A 24062-nucleotide genomic window follows, 5' to 3' on the forward strand; every position below is an offset into this window, starting at 1 on the left:
TTTTCATTTATTTATTTGACAGAGAGAGACACAGCAAGAGAGGGAACACAAGCAAAGTGAGTGGGAGGGGGAGAAGAGGATTCCTGATGACCAGGGAGCCCAATGCGGGGCTCGATCCCAGGATCCTGGGATCATGACCTGAGCCAAAGGCAGGGGCTCAACCCACTGAGCCACCCAGGTACCCCAACTCTTTTTTTATTACTTACTTTCTGCCTACTAAAATGCAATTTAATTCTGCTTCTTCTGTTATTTGAGCATTTCTTACATATATTATAGATAGGAAAAAATCAAATTTTTGGTTGATAGGTCTTTTTTGTACTATAGAAGTGAGAGAGTCACAAATATAGGATATAAGCATATGTTTTTATTTTGTTGTAAATCAGAGTGAATGGATCTTTTAAAAATTCGAAAAGCTGTAATATGGAGTTGATTGGAAACACTGGATTCCAAGTCTCCAAAATGTAAGAAATCCAAACCTATGTAAGGAAAATTCAAGAGAAATGATTTTGAAACTCTTACATCTATTTAAGCCAACTTGCAGAATTTATAATTTATATATAAACTATCACAGTTTCTGTATAACATTTATAAATAATGGGTGAGATACAAAATATTAAAGGTAACTTAGGGGCGCCTGGGTGGCTCATTTGGTTAAGCGTCTGTCTTCAGCTCAGGTTATGGTCTCGGGGTCCCGGGATCAAGTCCTGCATCAGGCTCCCTGCTAAGGGAGCCTGCTTCTCTCCCTCTTCCCGCTTGTGTTCTCTCTCTCTCTCTCAAATAAATAAACAAAATCTTAAAAAAATAAAGGTAACTTCTTATTTTTAGAACCTTTGACTATTTTTATGAGCCAAAAAGCAAAAAATAAATTTGCATTATTTACCTGATAATTTAAAAAAACCTGTGATTGTGTATTTCTTCGAAAGCATTTATAGTTACCAAAAAAACCTTATTGATATTGTTACTATTATTACATTAAGGTAGGCATATTAAAAATGCACATTCCAAGCCCAGGAATTTGAATTTACAATAAGTGACCCCAGTGCCACTTGGATATATACTAGTTTAAGAAGAACTGAGGGTGCTGGGTGGCTCATTTGGTTGAAGGACTCTTGATTTCGGCTATAGTCATGATCTCCGGGTCCAGCGTTGGGCGCCATGCTCAGTGTGGAGTCTGCCTGTCTCTCTCCTTTTGCCCCCCCGCCCCCCCCCCCCCCCGCTTGTGTGCCCGCTCTCTCCCTCTCAAATAAAATCTTTAAAAAATGCTAAATAAAAGGGCACCTTGGTGGCTCACTGGGTTAAGCCTCTGCCTTCGGCTCAGGTCATGATCCCAAGGTCCTGGGATCGAGCCCTGCACAGGGGTCTCTGCTCGGCAGGGAGCCTGCTTCCTGCTCTCTCTCTGCCTGCCTCTTTGCTTACTTGTGATCTCTCTGTCAAGTAAATAAATAAAATCTTTTAAAAATACTAAATAGGGACGCCTGGGTGGCTCAATTGGTTGAGCGGTTGCCTTCGGCTCAGGTCATGATCCCAGCGTCCTGGGATCGAGTCCCACATCGGGCTCCTTGCTCATCAGGGAGCCTGCTTCTCCCTCTGCCTCTGCCTGCCATTCTGTCTGCCTGTGCTTGCTCTCTCTCCCTCTCTCTCTCTCTGAAAAAAAAAAAAATAAAATCTTTAAAAAAAAAAAAATAAAAATAAAAATACTAAATAAAAACAACAGCTGATATAGAGGCTAGCAGTAATGTGGGAATGTCGCTGAATCAGTTTCCCAAACCTCTCAGATTAAGAATTACCTGGGCCATCTGTAAAATACACAGAACACCAGTCCTCTTCCCTAGACATTCTGACTCAAGAGGGCTGGATTGGGGCCTGGGAAACAGGGTTTTTAACAAGCACACCAGTTGTCTCTCTTCAAAGTCAGGGGGAATCAAGTCAGATTATTATATTTAGGCAAATACTGTCCTATGATACCTAAGACCCTGGAATTGGGAAAGAAACTTAAACTACCAATAGGAAAGAAATTGGCTATTTTTATACTGATAAGGGATCGAAGTTTTGGAAACGCAAAGCTGAGGCAACCTTCTCCAGCTCCACTCCTCTGCCGTAGAAAAGTGTCTCACTACTTTTCAGATAAAGACAAAACTCCTTACTAGGGTCTACAATGCCCAGAGGCATGGTTTGCCCCCTTCCTACTGCTTAGATATATCCAACACTCATTCTTCTGGTCAAGGGGGTCCTTCTGGGGCACCTGGGTGGCTCAGTCACTTAAACGTGTGACTCTTAATTTCAGCTTGGGCCATGATCTCCAGATTGTGAGATCAAGCCCCATGTCCGGATCCACGCTCAGTGGGGAACCTGCTTGAGATCCTCTCCCTCTCCCTCTGCCCCTCATCCCCCGCTCACACTTTCTAAAATAAATAAATAGATCTTGGGGCGCCTGGGTGGCTCAGTGGGTTGAGCCGCTGCCTTTGGCTCAGGTCATGATCTCAGGGTCCTGGGATCGAGCCCCGCGTCGGGCTCTCTGCTCAGCGGGGAGCCTGCTTCCTCCTCTCTCTCTGCCTGCCTCTCTGCCTGCTTGTGATCTCTGTCAAATAAATAAATAAAATATTAAAAAAATAAATAAATAAATAGATCTTAAAAAAGGGGGTGTCCTTCTGAGGTCCAAGACTAATCCCTCTACCCTTTGTACCTCTGAACGTGTTCCCTCATTTGTAAAATGAGAATAATAACACCTATCTCATAGATGGTTCTGGACTGAGTGAGGTTAGGTAAGGAGGGCTCTCTGCACAGAGGCTGGCACAGTGAATGATAGCTATTACTTAATCAAATCAAGCTCTGTGTCTACTTCCTCACATTTAATTCTTCAGCCCACTTACCATCTGGTTTCTGTACCCACCATTCCAAGGAAACAGTCTGCACTAGGCTCACAGATTGCCAAGTCCAAAGGACAAGACTGACCTTTCTGCAAGTACTAGACATCGCTGACCTCAGTTCCATCCTTTGAAATTCTCCTTTGGCTTCCCTGAAAACAGTATATCCTGTTCTCTTCACACTTCTCTGGCCAGTCTTTCAAAGCATCTTGTGTGGTTCTTTCATTGCTTACCTTTCCAGATTTTTATAAAACATCTTAACTTTATCACAGTAACACATGGATACCTATCTGCCGATGACAGCCACCCAGCAAGGTCTTGGTACAGAGTAGTCAACAAAGAGTGACCGAAAGAAATTCCACCAATTTCTCTCCTATATTTGGGTCTTCACCCCAAACTGCTTACCTTTGGTTCTACACCCTGACAGCTGTGTTGCTGTCAACACAGCCTTGGAAAAAAATCACACAATAAAGGAAATTGGTTAAAGGTATGTGTGTATATTTGTATGTACTTATTTATTTTTAAGTAGGTGGGCGTACATGGAGCCCAATGCAGGGCTTGAACTCGTGACCCTGAGATCAAGACCTGAGCTGAGATCCAGAGTCTGACACTTAACCAACTGAGCCACCCAGGCACCCCAATTTGGTGCCGTTTCAAATTAACGTCTGTAACCTCATTTGCGTGTTCAACACCCAGCAATCCTTTTTTGGCTCCTGTCAGCTCCAGCTCCCATTTCCTTCAGGGACCATTAAAAAAACAAACCAAAAACCAAACCAAAAAGAAACACTTCAACATGAGTAGAGGGGTTGGGGTGAAAAGGATGAGCCATCTTTCCCTCCCCTCCCCTGTTCTACTTCACTCCTAGAGGTGTTAACAGCTTCAAGTGCACCTTGCCACCTCCTCTCTGTGCGTACGCAAACATGGTTGTGTATCCTCCTTGTCCCCCGAAAAAATGAACTCAAACATCACTGCCTATTCTCTTTTTTTTTCCAAGAACACCTTTCCCTATGAATACACACTGCTCTTCCTCATTCTATTTTTAACAGCTGCACGCTTTTCCACCGAATGGATGTGCCACGATTCCGCCTCCCTGCTACTGTTGGGGACACCTCCCCCGGTAGCACCACACTTCTATTCACGATCCCAGCCCATTTTCAATTTTTCTCCCAAGGATCTTCTTCCCTCTTTCCCAGAGGGAACCGAAGCTATGAAGTGGGAACTCTTCCAGCTTCCTACTTCCCATATCTACACACTGATCTGGGACATCCATCCTTTGGGGTCTCAGGGAAAAGGACTTCTCTCCTGCTGGTGTCCATGCTGGGTTTGCTTCCTGACATTCCCGCCTGTTCTCACACAGGGCTTCCCAACAGTTATCCTGTTTTTTTCTTTTCCCCCAACCCCTTTCTCTCGTTTTCTCCCCTAAGCTCATATAGGCATGGTTACTTATCTCCCCCTTTACGACTCTCCCCCTTTTAAGCCTCACAGCCTTGCTTCTCGAGAGTAGTCTACGGTCTCTACGGTCACTCTCATCTTCCATGGGCTCCTTGGACCCTGTTGCTGGCTGGCTTCCAACCTCACTCCTCTATAACTGCTTCTGCTAAGGCCACCAGGGACCTCCTAGGTGACAAAACCCAAGGCTCTCTCCCTCAGGCTTCCTTTTACTCTACTGCTCCGTGGCAACCATGTTGTATTTTTGCGGGGGGGTGGGGGAGTGGTTTGTCTTAAAACTCCTTCTTTGGTTTGAGAAATACCACTTTTCCGGGTTTACTTCTATTTCTGGCCACCTCCAAATATTGGTTTTCACCAGGATTCTGTCCTCCATGCTCTCTTGACGACACATTTTCTGGCCGATCGCACCTGCTCCTGAGATTACACAAATCCTAGGCTTTCCACCTATCGTCCTTTCAATTTCCATGCTTCCAACCAAACGCAGCTATTTCTCCTACCTTCCAACCGCAGCCTGTGAACAGCATCACCACTGACCCGGTCACCTAGTTCAGAAACCTAGGGTCCACTCTTTCACCTTCCATCATCCAATCAATTAGTCACCAAAGTGTACCTCTCATCACGTCCCTACTGCCCAAGCCTCGGCCAGCTTGAGTTTGCCTCCTCTCATCTGGCACCACCCTCTTCCCCCAGTCCACCCGTTTTCGAAGTGCGGCCAGCACGTTCTCTCTAAAACGAGCACTGATCGTGAGTACGGTCCTCACCATCCGACATATGATCCATCTGTTCCACCCATCCAGAACTACTCGTTCTATGAAGGGGCTGGGTAATTCCACACCCTCTGTCAAGAAGGCCCTCCTCCCTCCCCTTCCCTCTGTCTGGCAAACTACCTACTTTTCAAGATCCATCTCAAAGTTCTCCCCTGTGAAACCATCACATCCTTACTCCATAAGCAGAGTTGGTAACTCCTTCCTCTCACCACAGATCCTTGTCAAGTATGTATTGCAAAGAGTACATTTTATTAAACTTATTGACATGTCTCTCCCTCTCATTCTCAGCCCTTAAAGCTCCCTGCAATCAGAAACTAGACCTTACTTTTATATCAGCATCCAGCAGACTGCTTGATGAAAGTTGAATGAACAAATGAATGCGTACCATGCACCCGCCCAGTCTCCAAACCCAAATTCTAAAAGCACCTTCCATCCCATTCCTCCTTTTCCACCCCCGAATGCCAGCCGGTCAAGTCCTATTGATTCTACCCCCTGAAGATCTCTCAAATTCATGCCCCTCAGCCCTAGACTGACTAGATTTGCTCCCCTCCAAACCACTCTCCACACTATTGCTGGGTATTTTAAAAAGATTCTTTTTATTACAAAAATAGTACATACTTGTAAAAAGTTTCAAACGATATAGAAATAAAAGCACAATACATTCCCAATATACACACAACTGCATAGCTCCCTCCCCTCCGATCCCATTTCCCAGAGGTTATCACTGTGAACAGTTCAGCATATATCCCTTCAGACCTTTTCCTCTGCATATACAAGTATATACACACATATAAATATACACACGTGGTTTTGTGTTTTACAAAGGCGGGGTCAAACTTTTCTGTTACATAGGATTCCTCAATGTTTTTCATTCCACATATAGAAAATTTCTAATACACAAATCTGATGCACTCCTCATTTCCTATAATAATTACAGTTCACACCTGTTAGCATCGAGGGTACGTTTCCTGCCAGTCTTTTCCGTCTTGTCTCCAGGCACTCCAGCATTAAAGGACTGGAGCACAAACCACCTCCACCCCTTTCTGGAACAAGACAGGCAGGCGCACACGCGCACACACGCACAGATCGGGAACACACCCTGCTATCTCTAGTAGAGACAGCAGGTTACACTCTGCCTGGACTTTTCCATCTGCCAGCTCCTACTCGTTCTTCAACAGTCAGCCTATAAATTACCTCTAGGAAGACCTCCCTAACTTTTTCAGACACAGTCACTCCTCTGTTTTCCCCTCTATTTTACATTTAGCGTCTTCATTGCGCTTAGCTTACAGCACCATGGTAATGATTTAAGAAACAAGTTTTTAATTCTATTCCCCCTCTCCCAAATCGAGGGTGAGCTCTATAGTTAAAAGCTGTGTGTCTTATTTACTTTTGCACCCCAAGGATCTGATTGAGTGCTTACCACAGAGCAGATGGTCAAAAAATAAGTCTTTCGAGGATGTTATGACTGTAGGAACATTTCCTGAGCACCTACAATGCACAGAACCATATCCTAGGCATAAAAAAAACAAAAGACGACACACAGTCTTTGCCCTAAGGACCTTACCATTTTCCTACCTTGTCCCTTGGGGATGACGGGCACAGAACACATTCACATGACAACATACCATTTCTGACATACCGGCTGCTAGAAGGACTGATAGCCATTTGCCCCAAATCCATTTAGGGACAAGGCATTGTATAATCAAATAAATAAAGTAATGGGCAGTTTGTCCAATAGGTTTATGTGGTTACTGGGGCACAGAATCGAGCAGAACCCAATTCTCTGTCCCAGCAAGGGGGCTGTCACCTGTTCTAGCCTGCAAATTAGAAAACTGAGATGATAACATGCTTGGAAAATGTCTAATATACCAAGAGGGCAACAAGAGAAATTTGTTAGGCCTTTCATCATTTCTTCTCCTTCTCGGGGAAAAAAGCGATACCAAGAGCAGTAAGTGGAGCTAAAAGAGGGCACTGGAGAAAGAGGAGACTGTTCTCCTTTTGTTAGTGGTACAGGAAAAGGGGTTGCTTGGTTTTTAATCAAAGTGTGACACTGCCCCAGGAAGATCAGAGGAGGTGATTTATTACCATTTATATACTATTTCTTAAAGGCTAAGGCGTTAGTCAATCTTGTGAGATTTCAGGATCAGACTCTGTACAGTTATGAACATTAGGGAATGTGAGCCACCTAGGCTGGAGAACAGGGAAGGCTAAAGGGAGGCCCAAAGGAAGCCTTATTCATCAGAGTCCAAGTCACTGTCCCCAGCAATGGAGTGGAAATCCTCACTGTCCTCCTCGTCCTCTGACAGGTGGACCTGGCTTAGTACGCTGGGGCCAGAGCGCTGCTCTTCCTCCTCATCTTCTTCCTCCTCTGATACCTCATACCCACCGATGCTGCTGAAGCTTGTGTCTTGGGTGTTCGACTTGGGATCAGGCTCCTCATAGCTCCCATAACTGAGAAGAGAAACAGGCCATCTCTCAAGCTCAGGCACCACCCTGTTCTTGGGGCCACCACGGGATCAGCCCATCTCATCTCCCCTGGACACCAAAATGACTCATTCTGGACTGTTCTATAGGTCCCCGACAGGAAAATGATCCTGTGCAAAACACCAACCTGCCAACGTCACGTTCACAAGAACCCGAATAAAAAGCTCCCCTAACCCCTGAACACCACACTGCCAGCTGGCATGGCCGTAAATGCTCGGACAGCCTCAGAGTTTCCTCTCCCACTTATAGCCTCACTCGTCTACAGATCCAATTAGTCAACAGTCCTGAAGACGCTACTTCTTCAATATATCTTGTCTCTGTCCCTCTTTTCCATCTCTACTCTGCCTGTCTTAGCTCAGTCCTTTGCTATCTCTGGCCTGCACCACTGAAATAAATCTCCATGCCTCCAGTCCTGCTCTCCTCCAGTTCATTCTTCACACTTCTGCCACAGTGCTCTTTATTTTTTGTTTCTTTATTCTTAATTTTGCTAAAAACCCCCGAAAAACAAAACAAAAAACCCCCCAAAACCCACCATACACGCAATGCATGTTCACTGTTTTGTTTTGTTAAATAAAATATATGCCAGAAAAAAAAATCACCAGTAATTCCACTACCCAGAGATAATCTCCTGGTATATGATCATCTTAATTTTTTTTTCTATGCATTTTTTACTTTACAAAATTGGAATACTTCAGGATTCTGCTTTTTTCACTGATTATAATGAACATCCTTCCATGTCAATAAACACACATCTATAGCATCCTTTCAACTGCTATATGGTACTCCACTATATGGCCATCACATGATTGATAATAACTGTTTCTCACTGGGACACTGAAGCAGTCTCCAATATTCCCCATATTGAAAAACAATACTGTGATTAAACTCCTTGTACAAATGTCTTGATGAAGTTGTTTCATTACTGCTACAGAATAATCTTGTAGACATGGAATTTTGGGGGGCCAAGGAGGATGCAGATTTTTTAAGTTTTTGGTTTATAACGATAAATTGCTATGCCTCTCTCCTACCCACTCATTTTATCAATTCATATCACCAGCAGTCATTGGAGAATGTCTTTTTCCTCACACCTTCCTAACACTGGGCATTATCATTCATTTTAATCTTTGTTAATCTTGTAGGTAAAAACACTGCATCTCATTGTTTTATTGCCTTCCTTTAATTCCTAGGGGAATTATTTTTTCATATATTTATTGGCCATGTGCATTTCTTTGCAGGTACAGAACACTCTTTGCAGAAATGTAGATCTGCTCATACCTCTCCTTCAGTGTCTGCCCTGAACTTTCAGGCCCTTCATGATTTGGTCCTTACCTACCTCTGTAAATTGTCTCTATCACACAGATCATGGATCAAAAGCTCCGGCCACACCAAGCTGCCTGCACACGCTAGAATGTTTAGTGCTTCATAACGCTGTTCTTGCTCTCCGAAGTGCCCTTCGCTTTCTTCTTTGTCTAGCTAATTCCTCATCTGAGTTAGTTCGGTTTCCTTCTCCAAGTAGCTCCCCCACCCCACTCCTACCCAAGTCCCAGAAAAACCCTGTGGTTGCCTGACTTCCCATGTCACACTATGATCGTCTATTAACCTGTTCTAGGTTTCCCACTACACTGAGCTCCTTGAAGAAAGGGATTGCACCTTAGTTGCTTTTGAACTTGTTATAAATATTTGCTTAAGGAGTACATAAAGACTCTAACTGCTTGCTGGACACATGTGGTTAGATGTATCTGATGTACCTTAAATCTAACATGTCCAAAGACAAATTCATTTTTTCCTCCTTTCCCACCTCATCGAATACCTGCTCTTTCCACTTCCCTCTCTGTGACATTCCCATTCATTTTATGTCTGTATCTCCCAAATCCAACTGATCTATCCTCTAAATAACTCTTAAATACGTCCCTTCCTTTCCCCCACTTCTAACAGATCCCATTTGAGATCCTTACCATTACCCTAAAGTTTACCGAACATACAAATCCGACGTTACTTCTTTCTCCTTGAAGTGATGATTCCTATTACCCAAGCTCCAAGTGTCTTAACATGTCATGTGAGGTCCTCAACGATAAAATGCCTTGTTGCTTCCGGAGCCACAACTCCCCACAACCTCCCTTCACCCTGGAACATCCTTTGGTTTCTGTGCCTTTGGACCTACTGTTCCGTCTCTAAGGGTCTCCTCACCTCCTGCCACTTTTCTACTTAGCAGACTCCTATTTGGCCTTACTGCCAGGTCCATGTTCCCTCATCTTCCATGCTTTCCCTGCCCCCTCCAAGCAGAGGGAGAGGCCCCCTCCTCAGCGGCAACTTGGCACTCTGCACTCAGCACACTGTACTTGCAATGATTTTGTTTGTTATCGGTCTCTTCCACCGGACTGTGAGCTCCTCGAGGGCAGGATATGGCTTGGTCCTCTGTGTCTCCCCAAGGGCCCGGCACAATGCCTGGCCCTAGAGGGAGCTGTGGAAACATTTGATGGATGAAAGTAATCTGAGGCTGGGCCCTCTGCCATCACAGCTGGGCCCTGAGGCCACAGCCCGGGAGTGTGTTGCTGCCGATTACCTGATGTTGCTGTCCTCCAAACCATGAGAAGCCTCCCCACCATCTCCCTCATAGGACATCATGCTTTCTTCATTTTCCATGCCCATCCTTGTGTTCTCCTGAAGCATGCGGGGCTGTTTGGGTCTTATCCCACTGGATCCCACATCAGAGTCGCTTCCGCTTTCACTCAGCTGGATAGCTGTGAAAAGAGGACGATCCTGAGATAAGCGGGACAGAAGTGCCATCTTTGGCTTGGTCTTTCCAAACCAGTTCCTGCCCTCCATCTACACAGGCACCCCGCCTGGACTCCTCACCTCGGAGGGGAGCCTCGGACCAACATCAGCAAGACCACAGTTTGGAAACAGAACCCAAATAACCACTTCCTTTTCTCATCTCAGTCCAGTCTTGTTTTTCCCCCAATCCTCTCCTGTACTTTTCCCTGCCATTGCCATTAATTGACAAAATAAACTAAGTAGGATCTTTTTAACTGAAGGATAGTTGACGTACAATGTTATTAGTTTCAGGATTACAACACAGTGGTTTGGCAATACATACAGCACTGCACGCTATGCTTACTGCAAACGTAGCTACCATCTGTCAACGTGCAATACTATTACAATATCATGGACTATATTCCATATGCTGTGCTTTTTATTCCCGTGGCTTATTCATTCCGTAACTGGAAGCCTAAATCTCCCTCTCCCCTTCACATCCATCTGCCCAACCCCCCCACCCCGCTGTACTCTGGAAACCATCAGTTTGTTCTCTGTACTTAGGGGTCTGTTTCTGCTTTGTTCAGTTTTTTTAGACCCCACATATGAGTGAAATCATGTGGTATTTTGTCTTTCTCTGACTGACTTATTTACCTCAATGTTATACCCTCTAGGTCCATCCATGTCACCACAAATGGCAGGATCTCATTCTTTCTTATGGCTGAGTAAAGCAGGATCTTATTTCCTTATCTCCCCCCCAACTTCCCTATTATAAACACAACACCTCTTTCCTCTTCTTTATCAAATATTCAAGTCAAAGATGCTACTGAGGCATTGCCTCTTCCACGATCACCTTTTGAATTTCTATGTTACATTTCTTTACCTCCTCAAAGGCTGATGAAGGTCCTCATCCTGTGAGCACTCAGGACTCTGGGTCTATTAATGAGACTTCAAGAAAAGAGCAGTTTCTGGTAAAAGCACATGTGGCCCAGAGTTTCCTATCCAGTCCTTAGGGTGCTATGGTGAGCTACCTGGAACAGAAGCCACGGACAAGACTTACCAGAGAAAGGATTGTCTCCTTCTTCGTCGCTCCCGGCATCTTCCTCATCATCTTCTCCTTCAGACATAAGCAAGTCTTCGTATAGGACACTGGCTTGAGGCTGCTGCACGGCTCCTTCCTCTTCATCGGCAAGATCACCATCTGCATCTTCGCCTTCCTGAATGGGACCAGTTGGGGTCAAAGTCCCATCAATCGACCAAGTAAGAGACCAGAAGCCACCACCAGCACCCCCCTTGCTGCCTCACAAGAAGGTAAGTAATTGTGGTGGATGAATTCGTTTAGCTAATTTTCCAAGGATTAAAGTCTGATTGGGCCTCACTACGGACTCTCTGATATCAGCTTGGGATTTGGCCTGCCCTGTGCTAGTGGGGCTCCTATCGTACGAGGGTGTAACGTAACCATAAGCCTTCTGTAAGCATACTCACTGGGGCTGGAGTCTTAGGTTTCCCATCCTCCTCCTCATCATCATACCCTTCAATATCTACATCAGAGTCTTCCTCGCCCAGCCTACCTCGGCCCTGGTGCATCTGAGTAAGGAACACAAACAGCACATCATTGAGGGACGTGCCTGTAGGAGGAGTTAACCACGGGCTCTTACCCAGGCCGGATGCTCCTCCCTGACATCCCAGCCAACCCCACAGCTAGTGGGGGCTGTTTACACAGCTCAAGGCATGTGTGCTTTTTCCCATTCTTTGGAAATCACTGGTAGAGTTAAAAAAACTAAAACAAAAACAACAAACCAACAAGAAACAAAAAACCCGAATAGGAAGGTCCTTGGTCTGCTCTTGCTGTATCATCACAAGGAGACTCTTCCTTCCTAACCCAAGCTTTCCTTAGCTTCCGTTAGGACTCTTCGGGATAGAAAAACTCTCCTGGGTTTTGTACTCTCCAGTGGAAGCCTGACTGAGAGCAGCTGATAGGATTTTTGGCTTCAGATCAGGAGCATCTTCGGGCACTCTAGAACAGGCCAATTTTTAAAAATTTAATTTAATTTTATAAATAATTTTAACTTAGATTACAGCATCCATACAGTACGGTAGCAGGGCCAATTATTTTGAACTCTGTCTCTGAATGCAATTGGTCTTTCTAGTCACCTGTGAGGTTGCTCTGATGCCTCATACACTTTTCATACTTGTGCCTTCCCTGAGGAGCTATTGTGCCTGACTCTGCCCATGGGGACAGACAGAAGACGGTCATGTGACCTGCCACCAACCCACCTCGAAAACCCACTTCTAAGCCTTCATGCCCAGGGCCAAAGGGGCCCAATCATTCACGATGCATGTCACGTATCAACATCATCTCTCTCCCACTCCCCACACCAAAGCACATTACCAGTGCCGCAACGAGAAGGAGAACATCCTACCTGCGTCACCTGCTTCTCTGGAGAGGCAGCGGGAATATCCAGGACAGACATACTGCTCTCATCTTGAAATACAGAGGCATCTCGAGACATACTGAGGGACGTGTTGGTGTCATACAAATCAGGAGGCTGCGGCACAAATGTACAACTTAGCTTCTGTTTAGGAAAGGGAGTAAGAAATCCAGAACTCCCTTTTAGAGCACTCACTGCAGAAAAAGGTCATGCAGAGCAATCCATTTAAAGAGAAACAGTTTGACACAGCTTTATGCGCAGGTTTTGGGGAATCTTACAAATGTTTGCTCATTCTAGCAGAGAGGAAACCTGATGTTTGACTCAGATCAGAAGCCTGAAGCAGAAAAGCATCAAAGCTGTGGGACAATTCTATGTCCCGACAGTCTTTCTGGTCAATAACCTAGTGTCTTCTAAGCCTTGTCTTATTGTTGGCAGGCCTAGGGCTTCATACCTGCGCAATTTTCACTGTTTGGTTTAGAGGCCTCTAATAGGAAATTGCATAAAGGAATTCCAATTCCAACAAGAGCATGTAGTGGGTTAATAGTTTGTGAGCTCATCAGAAGATGCTATGAGGCAAAATGGTGTGGTAAAAAACAAAACAAAACAAAACAATACGGGCTTTGGAACAAAATACCCTGGGTTTGAGTCCTCGCTCCACCACTTGCTAGCTGAGTAACTTCAACAAACTATTTGATCACTCTAAGCCTTGGTTTCTTCAATTATAAAACATGGATGATAATGTCTGCCTCTCTTGGCTGTTGGGAGAATGAAGATAATTTGTAATTCAATAAAATTATAGATCCTTTCCCTTTTCCCTCTCCTGAAGAGATGAGGGATATAGCAAAATGGACTTTTCAGTGACAGGAGGGCAGGAGGAACTGATAAAGAACAGGCTGGAGAAGTAGGAAAGCATTCTCTAAAACTCTGGGGGGTAGAAATATAATGTAGCTATTTAAAAACCATGTTTTCAAAGACGTATGAGGTAAAATGTCCATAACATAATGTGAAGTGAAAAGAGTAAGACACAAAATCATTCTGACCAATTTCATTTTAAAAGTGTCTACATACCCTGGTGTGCACATGTGCATGTGCGTAAACATGCGTACGCGCGTGCACGCATAAACACACACACACACACACCCCACAGATTTGAAAGAAACACACCAAAATGTTCACAGTGGCTGGTTCTTTTGGACTGGTGGACTTAACTCTAGGTAACTTATTTCTCTTTTTTGTTTAAGATTTTATTTATTGGGGCGCCTGGGTGGCTCAGTGGGTTAAGCTACTGCCTTCGGCTCAGGTCATGGTCTCGGGGTCCTGGGATCGAGCCCCACATCAGCAGAGAGCCTGCCTCCCCCCCCATCTCTGACTGCCTCTCTGCCTACTTGTGATCTCTCTGTCAAATAAATAAATAAATAAAATATTTTTAAAAAAGATTTTATTTATTTGTTTGACAGACACAGCAAGAGAGGGAACAGAAGCAGGGGGAGTGGGAGAGGGAGAAGCAGGATCCCTGCTGAGCAGGGAGCCCGATGTGCGTCTTGATCCCAGGACCCTGGGATGACGACCCGAGGTAAAGGCAGCCGCTTAATGACTGAGCCACCCAGGCGCCCCTTATTTCTCCTTTGTATTTCCCAATGAACCCCACATATATGTTACTTTGTCGGGTGTTTTTAAAAGCAAACAAGCAAGGATGACTGAAGAGGGTTTTGGAAAAAGAGGTAACACAGAATTTAAAGCACTACAGAGTAGGTAAACTAGTGGTTGAACGGAAGAGAAAATCAGGGAATGAGGAGCTAGTGGGAAACTGCAAAGTGAGCAATTTTAGATCAAGTGTTAGGTGCAATGTAGGGTGTAATTCAAGCCTGGTGGGAACAGCTGAGTGAAAACGCGGTACTGACTACCACTGTTTAGGGCTGGAAGTAAAGTAAGATTACTGTTATGTTTCCATACAACCAGAATTATGACAAACCCTTTGATAACACTGGGTTAGAAAGTAGTGATGAGTAAGGACAATCACTCAGGGGCATCATCCTCAGGCTAAGAGAAAACACATGGGGCTTACTGTTTCACAGTGTGCACATACGAGTGAAGGCAATGATGAGAGGGTGAACTGGAATAATGAAGAGGCGCTATCTGCACCCTGCTCTTTGCAGGGAACCCTCTAACTGTACCGAACGACAGCAACTGCTCAGAAGGGAGAATAGTTGCCAGGCTTTCCTCAGCCACCTGAGACAGTGTGGGAGAAGCAGGAAAGAAAGGAAGATAACCTCTGGGTCTAAGGCGTTGACTCACCAAAGGACTAGGTTTATGCTGTCATAGATTAGAGCTAAGCAGGTGCTGCTCAGTGGCGAGACTCTTCTGAGAAGTGATGGCTAAAACCCAGGCTTTGACTTACCAGAAAGGACCTCGTGGGAGCTGTGGGCGTATAAGCAAAAGGGGCCTTTCTGGACAACATCACTCACCCAAGCCCCCCGGACCCAATCTGCCCACATACTCCAAGAGCCTTTCCTTGTTCTGGGCCTGGAAGTAGTATCCTAGGGCTCTTTATACTTGGCCCCTCAGTAACCTAGGTTTTGGGGCAACAGAGAGTAAAAGATAGATAGGGAGAGTGCATGAAATACAAACAGCAATAATCCAACAGAGATCATACAGGCAGCGGTACCAGTTCAGAGCAGAATGAAAAAAAGTTTTCCAGTGGGAATTGGGAGAATTCTGCATTAAAATATTTGGTGAAATTTGGGGCACCTGGGTGGCTCAGTGGGTTAAAGCCTCTGCCTTCAGCTCGGGTCATGATCTCAGGGTCCTGGGATCGAGCCCCGCATCGGGCTCTCCGCTCAGCGGGGAGCCTGCTTCCCCCTCTCTCTCTGCCTGCCTCTCTGCCTGCTTGTGATCTCTCTCTCTGTGTCAAATAAAAAAAAAAAAACTATTAAAAAACAAAAAAATATTTGGTGAAATTTGAAAGGAAGTCTGAGAACTTTGCAGATAATTTTCATACAGACAAGGAAACATTTATTGAACGTCTCCTACGTGCCAGGCAAATTAACTCATTTAATGTTTATAATAATCTTGAAAAGTACATTTTACAGAAAAGGAGACTGAGAGCATTTAAGCTAACTTCCCAAGTTCACAAAGCTAGGTAAGAGGAGAGCTAAGATTCAAACCCAGGCCTGTTTTATTGCCAAAATTCATACTTCCCACTTTACCATAGTGCCTTCAACACAGAAACTAAGCACCAGCTATGTTCTGCTAAGTCCTAGTCTTCAAATATGGAAACGTATGCTTATGTTCCAATATATTCAGGTGACAGAACACAAAGACTAAAAATTTCCTTTTAATCCTGCTCCCTACTCTTGTGACATGTAACTTTAAGAACATTATAAATGTTACCTGTCCTCATTTATAAGTAGAGGGAGTCAATCCAGGAAAATGGGTGACATCTGAGCTACACTGAGACACATCTGAAGAAATGAGTAATTAGACATCTATGAGGCACAGGAACAATGTGGCCAATGCCTTTAATTGAGAATTCTATCCTCTAGGGATATCCTAGAACCCCAATTCATGGGCAAGGGAACTCCAGAGACTCAAGAGGATACCTATGGCCATAGCAGTCAGGAATCTGGTATTCCTAAACACTGCCCAAACAACTAAGACCCCAGCCCACTCATTCATCCCACACCTGCTTCTTCTGGATTCAACAAGGCCACCAAGACCCATGGCCCTCACTCACCTTAGCCTTTGAGAAGACAAGAAAGCACACGAAAGGCATATGAAGAGGAAGGACAGAGAAGAAGGGTATCTCAGTAAACATATCTGTTAACATGCTCCCAATTCCCCCAAACCAATAAGAAAACTCGAAGAGGCAGTTCCTAGTCTTCAGACTTACCTGAGGTGTATAAGGCCCTGGGGTCATTGGGTCCAAGCTTTCTAATTCTGCTTCCTCCAAAGCTGCTTCCTTAGCTGTACAAATATCCTTCTCAAGTTGAGTCAAATGCTCATCATACTGAGAAATAAAGAAAATTAGTGAATTCACTGAATGTAGGTTTTAGGCACTGAAGGTGCCTTGCTGGCTGTTGGTAGAGAATCCGACTGTTGATCTCAGGGTTGTGAGTCTGAGCCCCACAATGGGCGTGGAGCCTACTTAGTAAATAAAATAAAATAAAGGTAAACAAAGCAGACAAAAAAAATCCTTGTCTTCATGGAGCTTCTTCTAGTGACAGGTCACATATTATAATTAAAGTAAATAATCATATGGTTTGTTAAAAATGTTTAGCACCAGGTAGGAAAATAAAGCAGGAAAGGAAATGAGGGATATGGGGTGGGAGGTTACATATGAAAAGGAGATAGGCAGGGAAGACTTACACCCAAAGGAACAAAGATATTCCAGAATGCTACATCCCAAGAAGACCTTCTCGTTACCACCTACCTCAGTCAGTGTCTGGTAACAGACATTTACAATCTCCTGAGCAGTCTTAGTATACTGACTTTCAGGCCCTACAAAAGAAAAAAGAAAAATGCCATGACTTTTTCAGACTTCAGTTCCATAAATTTACTTCTGTCACCAGCAGTAGTGTCCCATGTTATCCTAGACCCGAAAAACCGTGCCCCGGCTTCATCTTGGACTCTTGCTCTACTTTTGGAGGTGGAGAAGTTCAAACACATACAAAAACAGAGACAATATGATGAACTTCCATGTACCCACTGCCCAGCTTCAATGATTGTCAATACATGGTCAATCCTGTTTCACTTACACCTCAACTTTTACACTCCTCCCAAATTATTCTGAAGCAAATTCCAGCATTGATTCATTTATCTCACCTGTAATTATTTTAAAATCTATGTGTGTCTCTGAGGACTCTTCTAAAAAATAACTACACATGATCATGGTAGATACGTATCATTATACGTATCTACCCACAGAACGTACACCAAGAATGAGCCCTAATGTAAACTATGGGCTTTGGGCCATTATGATGTGTCAGTGTAGGTTTATCAAATGTGACAAACGCACCACCTGCTAGGGGATGTTGATAATGGGAAAGACTATGCACGTGTGGAGGTTGGGGGGGTCTATAAGAACTCTGTACCTTCCACTCGACTGTTCCCTGAACTGCTCTAAAAAACTGAATATATATATATATATATTCACACCAGACCAACTATATTACATATGAAAGAATTAACAATAATTGTGTAATATTATTAAATAGCCAGTCAACATTTAAATTCACCAATTGTTTCATAAAGTTTCCTTTACATCTGCCTTCTTTGAATCATAATCCAAATCAATTCTACACACTGCTCTGAGACACTTTTACCTACCAAGTGATTCTTTTTTTTTTAAAGATTTTTTTATTTATTCAACAGACAGAGATCACAAGTAGGCAGAGAGGCAGGGGTGGGGGGGGGAAGCAGGCTCCCTGCCAAGCAGAGAGCCCAATGCGGGGCTTGAACCCAGGACCCCGGGATCATGACCTGAGCCGAAGGCAGAGGCTTAACCCACTGAGCCACCCAGGTACCCCTATCAAGTGATTCTTAACTAGCCAATACTGTTCCCCATATGGTCTTTGTCATAAGCTGCAGATGGGTGGCTGGCAAGTCAATCCAGTTTTGTCTGGCCCACATAAAAAAAATCACTGCAGTCTGTGAAGTCAGACTGAGCAGTATACCCATAACATATATACTTTTTTGTGTATAAATTATACCGCAATAAAAAATTTTCAGGAAAATCTTCATTAGTTGACAACATTTAGTTAACTGAGAAATTTCATATAAAAACCCAAATATCTGGCTTCTCTTAAAAAAGATGTGGTAACACAGCGTCATCATCCCCACAAAGCACCAATGGGCTGGAGCTGAGGAGCAGCTGCCCCTTTTAGATAAGGCATGTGTTTTGCAGGCTATCGTCCTCCCTACCAGGTCTGCTTAACTTATGTTTGCCTGGACCCTGAAGGCATTTGAGTTTTTAATCCCTGACTTTAATGTTCTTTAATATTCTGGTCATTCACCCATGCATTCATTCTTTTTTTTTTTAAAGATTTTATTTATTTGACAGACAGAAATCACAAGTAGGCAGAGAGGCAGGCAGAGAGAGAGAGGGGAAGCAGACTCCCCGCTGAGCAGAGAGCCCGATGCGGGGCTCAATCCCAATACCCTGGGATCATGACCTGAGCCAAAGGCAGAGGCCCAACCCACTGAGCCACCCAGGCACCCCTCACCCATGCATTCATTCTTTTTTTTTTTAAAGATTTTATTTATTTATTTGACAGACAGAGATCACAAGTAGGCAGAGAAGCAGGCTCCCCGCCGAGCAGAGAGCTGGATGCGGGGCTCGATCCCAGGACCCTGAGATCATGACCTGAGCCGAAGGCAGAGGCTTAACCCACTGAGCCACCCAGGTGCACCCCCCCCATGCATTCATTCTTAAAATATTTTTGAGTACCTTCTATGTGCCAGGCAGAAAAGAGAACGATATAGACCACATCCTCAAGAAGCTTATGGTCTCGTCCAGTGAGACAGACTATAAACAAATAGGGCAATATAATGAAGGGGAAAAATTCATACAGGGTTCAGTAGAGGCACAGAGGAAGAAGTGGCCAATTCTGGGAAGTGAGAGGGAAAAAGGATTTAGGAAAGGCTTCACAGAGGAAGTGATCCCTGAATTAGACCTACTATTTATTAGGATGCACAGGATAAAAAATATACTATGTATATATGTGCCACTTTCATGCCAGACCTAATCTGGTTAGTACAAGCTATTATACGAACAACGAAGTCTCTTTCAGTTAAAACCTCAGATAGGACATCTGTTCTTTCAAAGAGGCAATAAAAATGGTATCCTCACACAAGCTGACCATGCCAAACACAAACAAACCAGAAAGAAAACACAAACCAGAAAGAAAAACAAAGTCAACCATCAAGATATTCAGGACACATATAAAGACAGCCAGAGCTGGCTCACCATCAAGAACAGTTTGAGTGATAAGAAGACTGCAGCTCAAGTTTCCAGAGTTCTAATCTCCTAGGGCCACCAGTAGGCTGGTCCTCAAAATACTGATAGGAGACAGACTGCAGACGTTATCAGAAAGCTTGTTCATGTTGAGAGTAACGTGTGCCACTGGGCAAACAGGCTGTACACAGTCTACAGGCCTCCCTCATCAGGCCAATATGTCAGCTTCTTCGGGTACAGTGACTCTTCTACTTACAGGGACTTGCCGTGTGGCTATAATTCCAGCCTATAATTGAAGAATTTAGACCTTACTTGAATTGGTTTTGAAACCTAAACCTAAACTAACCCTTTAACATCTCACTGCTCTCATTTAAAACACAGGGAAGGGGCACCTGGGTGGCTCAGTGGGTTGGGCCTCTGCCTTCAGCTCAGGTCATGATCTCAGGGTGGTGGGATCGAGACCCGCATCCGGCTCTCTGCTCAGCGGGGAGCCTGCTTCCCCCCCCTCCCCGCCTGCCTCTTTGCCTGCTTGTGATCTCTGTCAAAATAAATAAATAAAATCTTAAAAAAAAATAAAACACAGGGAAAAGTGTTTTCTACATCTGCACAATTTTCTCTCTTAACCATTTTGAAGACGGGACCTCTTCCTTCCCCATTTTCTTTGCAACATGCAACTCTAGAGAAACACCTGCTAATAATAACCCCAGAATGTATTTTAAAAAACACACTTGGGGTACCTGGGTGACTCAGTTGGTTAAGCAACTGCCTTCGGCTCAGGTATTGAAGCTGGGGTCCCAGGATCGAGTGCCAGATCTGGCTCCCTGCTCAGCAGGGAATCTGCCTCTCCCTCTGACCCTCTCTCCTCTCATGCTCTCTCTCAACTTTCTCTCTCTCTCAAATAAACACATAAAAAATCTTAAGAAAAAACGCTTTAAAAAAAAACACACTATTTACAAAAGCTGATACTACCTGTTTATGTGTTTGGATTACTAGTTGTTTGTGTCCTCCCTTTTTTTTTAAGCTTTTATTTATTTATTTATTTGACAGAGAGAGAGAGAGAGAGATATCACAAGCAGGCAGAGAAGCAGGCAGAGGGGGAGGGGGAAGCAGGCTCCCTGCTGAGTAGAGAGCCCAATGTGGGGCTCAATCCCAGGACCCTGGGACCATGACCTGAGCCAAAGGCAGAAGCTTAACCCACTGAGCCACCCAGGCACCCCTATGTCCTCCATTTTTTAAAAGATTTTATTTATTTATTTATTTGACACAGAGAGAGAGAGAACACAAGTAGGCAGAGAGGCAGGTGGGTGGGGGCAGGGAGCAGGTTTCCTGACAAGCAGAGAGCCTGATGTGGGGCCCGATCCCAGGACCCCGAGATCATGACTTCAGCCGAAGGCAGAGGCTCAACCCACTGAGCCGTCCAGGTACCCCGTGTCCTCCATTTTTAACAGTGTGTGCCCTCAAGCGTTACAGAGAGTTTGGCTATTTAACTCTGTTACTCTACTATATACAAAGCAGATTTGAAGTACTTTTTTTTGAATGATTTTTTTTTTAAAGATTTTATTTATTTGACAGAGAGAGAGAGATCACAAGTAGGCAAAGAGAAAGAGGGGGAAGCAGGCTCCCTGCTGAGCAGAGAGCCCAATGCAGGGCTCGATCCCACCACCCTGAGATCATGACCTGAGCCAAAGGCAGAGGCTTAACCCACTGAGCCACCCAGGTACCCCAACTGAGGTATTTTTAATAAAAGTCTTTTGTTTTGTTACATGTGGAACCTAAAGCAAAACAAAACAAATGAACAAGCAAACAAAAAACAGACTCTTAAATACAGAGAATGAACCAGAGGGGAGGTAGGTGGGAGCATGGGCAAAAGAGAGGAAGGAGATTAAGAGGTACAAACTTCCAGTTATAAAATAAGTAAGTCACAGAAATGAAAAATATGGCACAGAGAATACAGTCAATAATATTGTAATACCATAAGCTGAGAGACATGACTACACCTACTGCAGTGAGCACAGTATAATGTAATTGTCAAACCCCTATGTACACCTGAAACTAATGTAACATTGTATGTCAATACACTTCAATAAATACATAAATAAATGTACAACCCCTCACAAAGGGAAAAGATACCCGATGTTTTCTTATCCCAGGAATTCCTGAATGGGGTGGTAATGAGAGAAAGAGATCCATGAATGTCCTGAAACTGTAAAGAAAATTCTGTATGTGGTAACAGTTTTCGAGGTGGAAAATCCATGGCTTTTCCTCAGACTCTCAAAGGAGTCTATAACCACACCACTTACACACAGAAAACTAAAATTAATTTTTGAAAAAGTGATTTCCAAAACAACACAAAAACGAATATGAAAGATAAGACCCTCTATGAATTATCACTGTGCCCTACAGGAGAATAAGCTACCCATTTACAAAAAGAAATATTTTTCCAAATATACTTTGCTTTTTCTCTCTCCTTATTAAATCAGCAATGCAACTGCAAATGTCTTGTCAAGGAAATCAATTTATACTTTGTCTTATTCCAAATAAGGATTGGTAGTAACCTACAGAATCACACAGAATTCAAACCCAAATGTCCTTAAATAGTGCTAATTCCAACGACAGCTTTGGAACGCTGATTTCCCACCCAAATCAAGAACATTCTTTTTGTCATTTCTAGGTTAATTTACCTCTTTAGTGATGTGAGAAGAAAGTTACAAGCTTCACGGTTCTAGTTAGAAAGGGAAAGCAAGTATTACTGCTATCTGAAAGGTTTTAGTGAAAAATACCAGTCAGGTTGGTGAGCAGTCCTGCACAACCAAGAAGAGAAAGATGTTTGTGATCACTCTTAAGTTCACATTTCCTTTGAGGATCTTACCACCATAACTAAAAATAACCTTCCTCCTAAGAACATGAGTACTCTGCCAAAACAAGCATAAAGAATTATCTTGACAGTGAATGGTGCAGGGGGACGTCTATGTGTTCCAATGTGAATCATTAAAATTAAAAAAATCAAATCAAACCCCAGTATCAGTAGAAAGCGTCTTTAAAAAAATCAGTGTCAGATTTAAAAAGAGAAAGAGAGGAAAAAAATCCACACAGCTAATTCCTAAAGAAACTACATGTAGTCTGCAGATCCCAAAGACAGTAAGCTTGAACTCTCAATTCTTAGATATTTATCTCAAACTAGGTCTAGAAAGGTAAAAAGAGAAGTAAATCTAATCTTTCAGACTATAGCTAGGCTCTTTACATTATGTAGAATGTGGATTGAATGCGAATGTTTGGTTTCTAAGATAACAGGTCTGATCTATCAAACCAGAGTAACAGAATCTTACTCAGAATCTGGATTAGAAACTCAAGAAGCTAGAAACTATCCAGAGGAGAACTGGGGTAATAAATCTCACTGGACAAGGGTAGGATTTACATTCAGAACCTATCTGACAAAAAGTCCTAAAGAACCTGAAAATGCAGTGACTCTGGAAAACAGTATGGAGATTCCTCAGAAAGTTAAAAATACAGTAACCCTACAACCCAGCAACTGCACTAGGTATTTACCCAAAGGATACACAGTGAATCAAAGGGGCATGGGCACCCTGATGTTTACAGCAGCAATGTCCACAATAGCCAAAAATGGAAAGATCTCAGATGTCCATCGACAGATGAATGGATGAAAAAGAGGTGGTGTGGGTATGTGTGGGTATGTGTACACACACACATACACACACACACACGAATATTACTCAGCCATCAAAAAGAACGAACTCTTGCCATTTCCAACAACAGGGATGGAACTAGAGGGTATTATACTAAGCGAAAGAAGTCAGAGAAAGACAAATACTATATGATTTCATTCATTCGTGGAATTTAAGAAACAAAACAGATGAATATAAGGGAAGGGAAGGAAAAATTAAAATAAGACCAAAACAGACAGAGACAAACCAAAAGAGACTCTTAACCATAGGAAACAAACTGATGCTTGCTGGAGGGGAGATGAGGAGGGGTGTGGGATTACTGGGTGGTGGGCATTAAGGAGGGTACTTAATGGAACAAGCACTGGGTATTATACACAACTGATGAGTCACTAAATTCTACCTCAAACTAGTAATACACTATATGTTAATTTAAAAAAACCTGAAAACATTTTTTCTTTCCCAAATAACCAACCATTCCATTCAGCAACTTAAAAATACATATACAGCCTTGGCTAAATAAACAAAGTCACCTCATGTCTGTACAACCACTGGAAAAATGACAACAGAGCAACTTCAAAACACCTTTTCCTGTAGAGTAGAATTTAAAATTCACAATAGGCCTCTTACTATAAGCCAAGTAAAGCACCAGGCTCTGGTAATACAAAGGCAAAAAAAAA

General features: G+C 43.5%; 1 protein-coding gene across 7 annotated transcripts in view; it reads right to left on the reverse strand.

The window, feature by feature from the left end:
• Nucleotides 1-5659: 5659 nt before the first annotated feature.
• LOC111161044 (TATA-box binding protein associated factor 1) overlaps nt 5660-24062 on the reverse strand; it is a 73947-nt gene continuing 55544 nt past the window's right edge. For 3 of the 7 annotated variants that reach the window (XM_022524498.1, XM_022524499.1, XM_022524497.1), the window contains exons 33-39: nt 17180-17247; nt 16640-16756; nt 12742-12867; nt 11804-11905; nt 11379-11535; nt 10128-10305; nt 5660-7531 (exon numbers count right to left, since the gene is read on the reverse strand). In XM_022524498.1, coding sequence (XP_022380206.1) covers nt 7312-7531; nt 10128-10305; nt 11379-11535; nt 11804-11905; nt 12742-12867; nt 16640-16756; nt 17180-17247 — 968 coding nt within the window. In that variant the 3' untranslated portion in view covers nt 5660-7311. The other 4 variants (XM_022524502.1, XM_022524500.1, XM_022524501.1 and 1 more) reach the window with 3 other exon arrangements.

The sequence above is a fragment of the Enhydra lutris genome, unplaced genomic scaffold (assembly GCF_002288905.1).
Source record: "Enhydra lutris kenyoni isolate GAN:26980312 unplaced genomic scaffold, ASM228890v2 scaffoldscaffold81, whole genome shotgun sequence".
In the NCBI taxonomy this organism is placed as follows: Eukaryota; Metazoa; Chordata; class Mammalia; order Carnivora; family Mustelidae; genus Enhydra; species Enhydra lutris.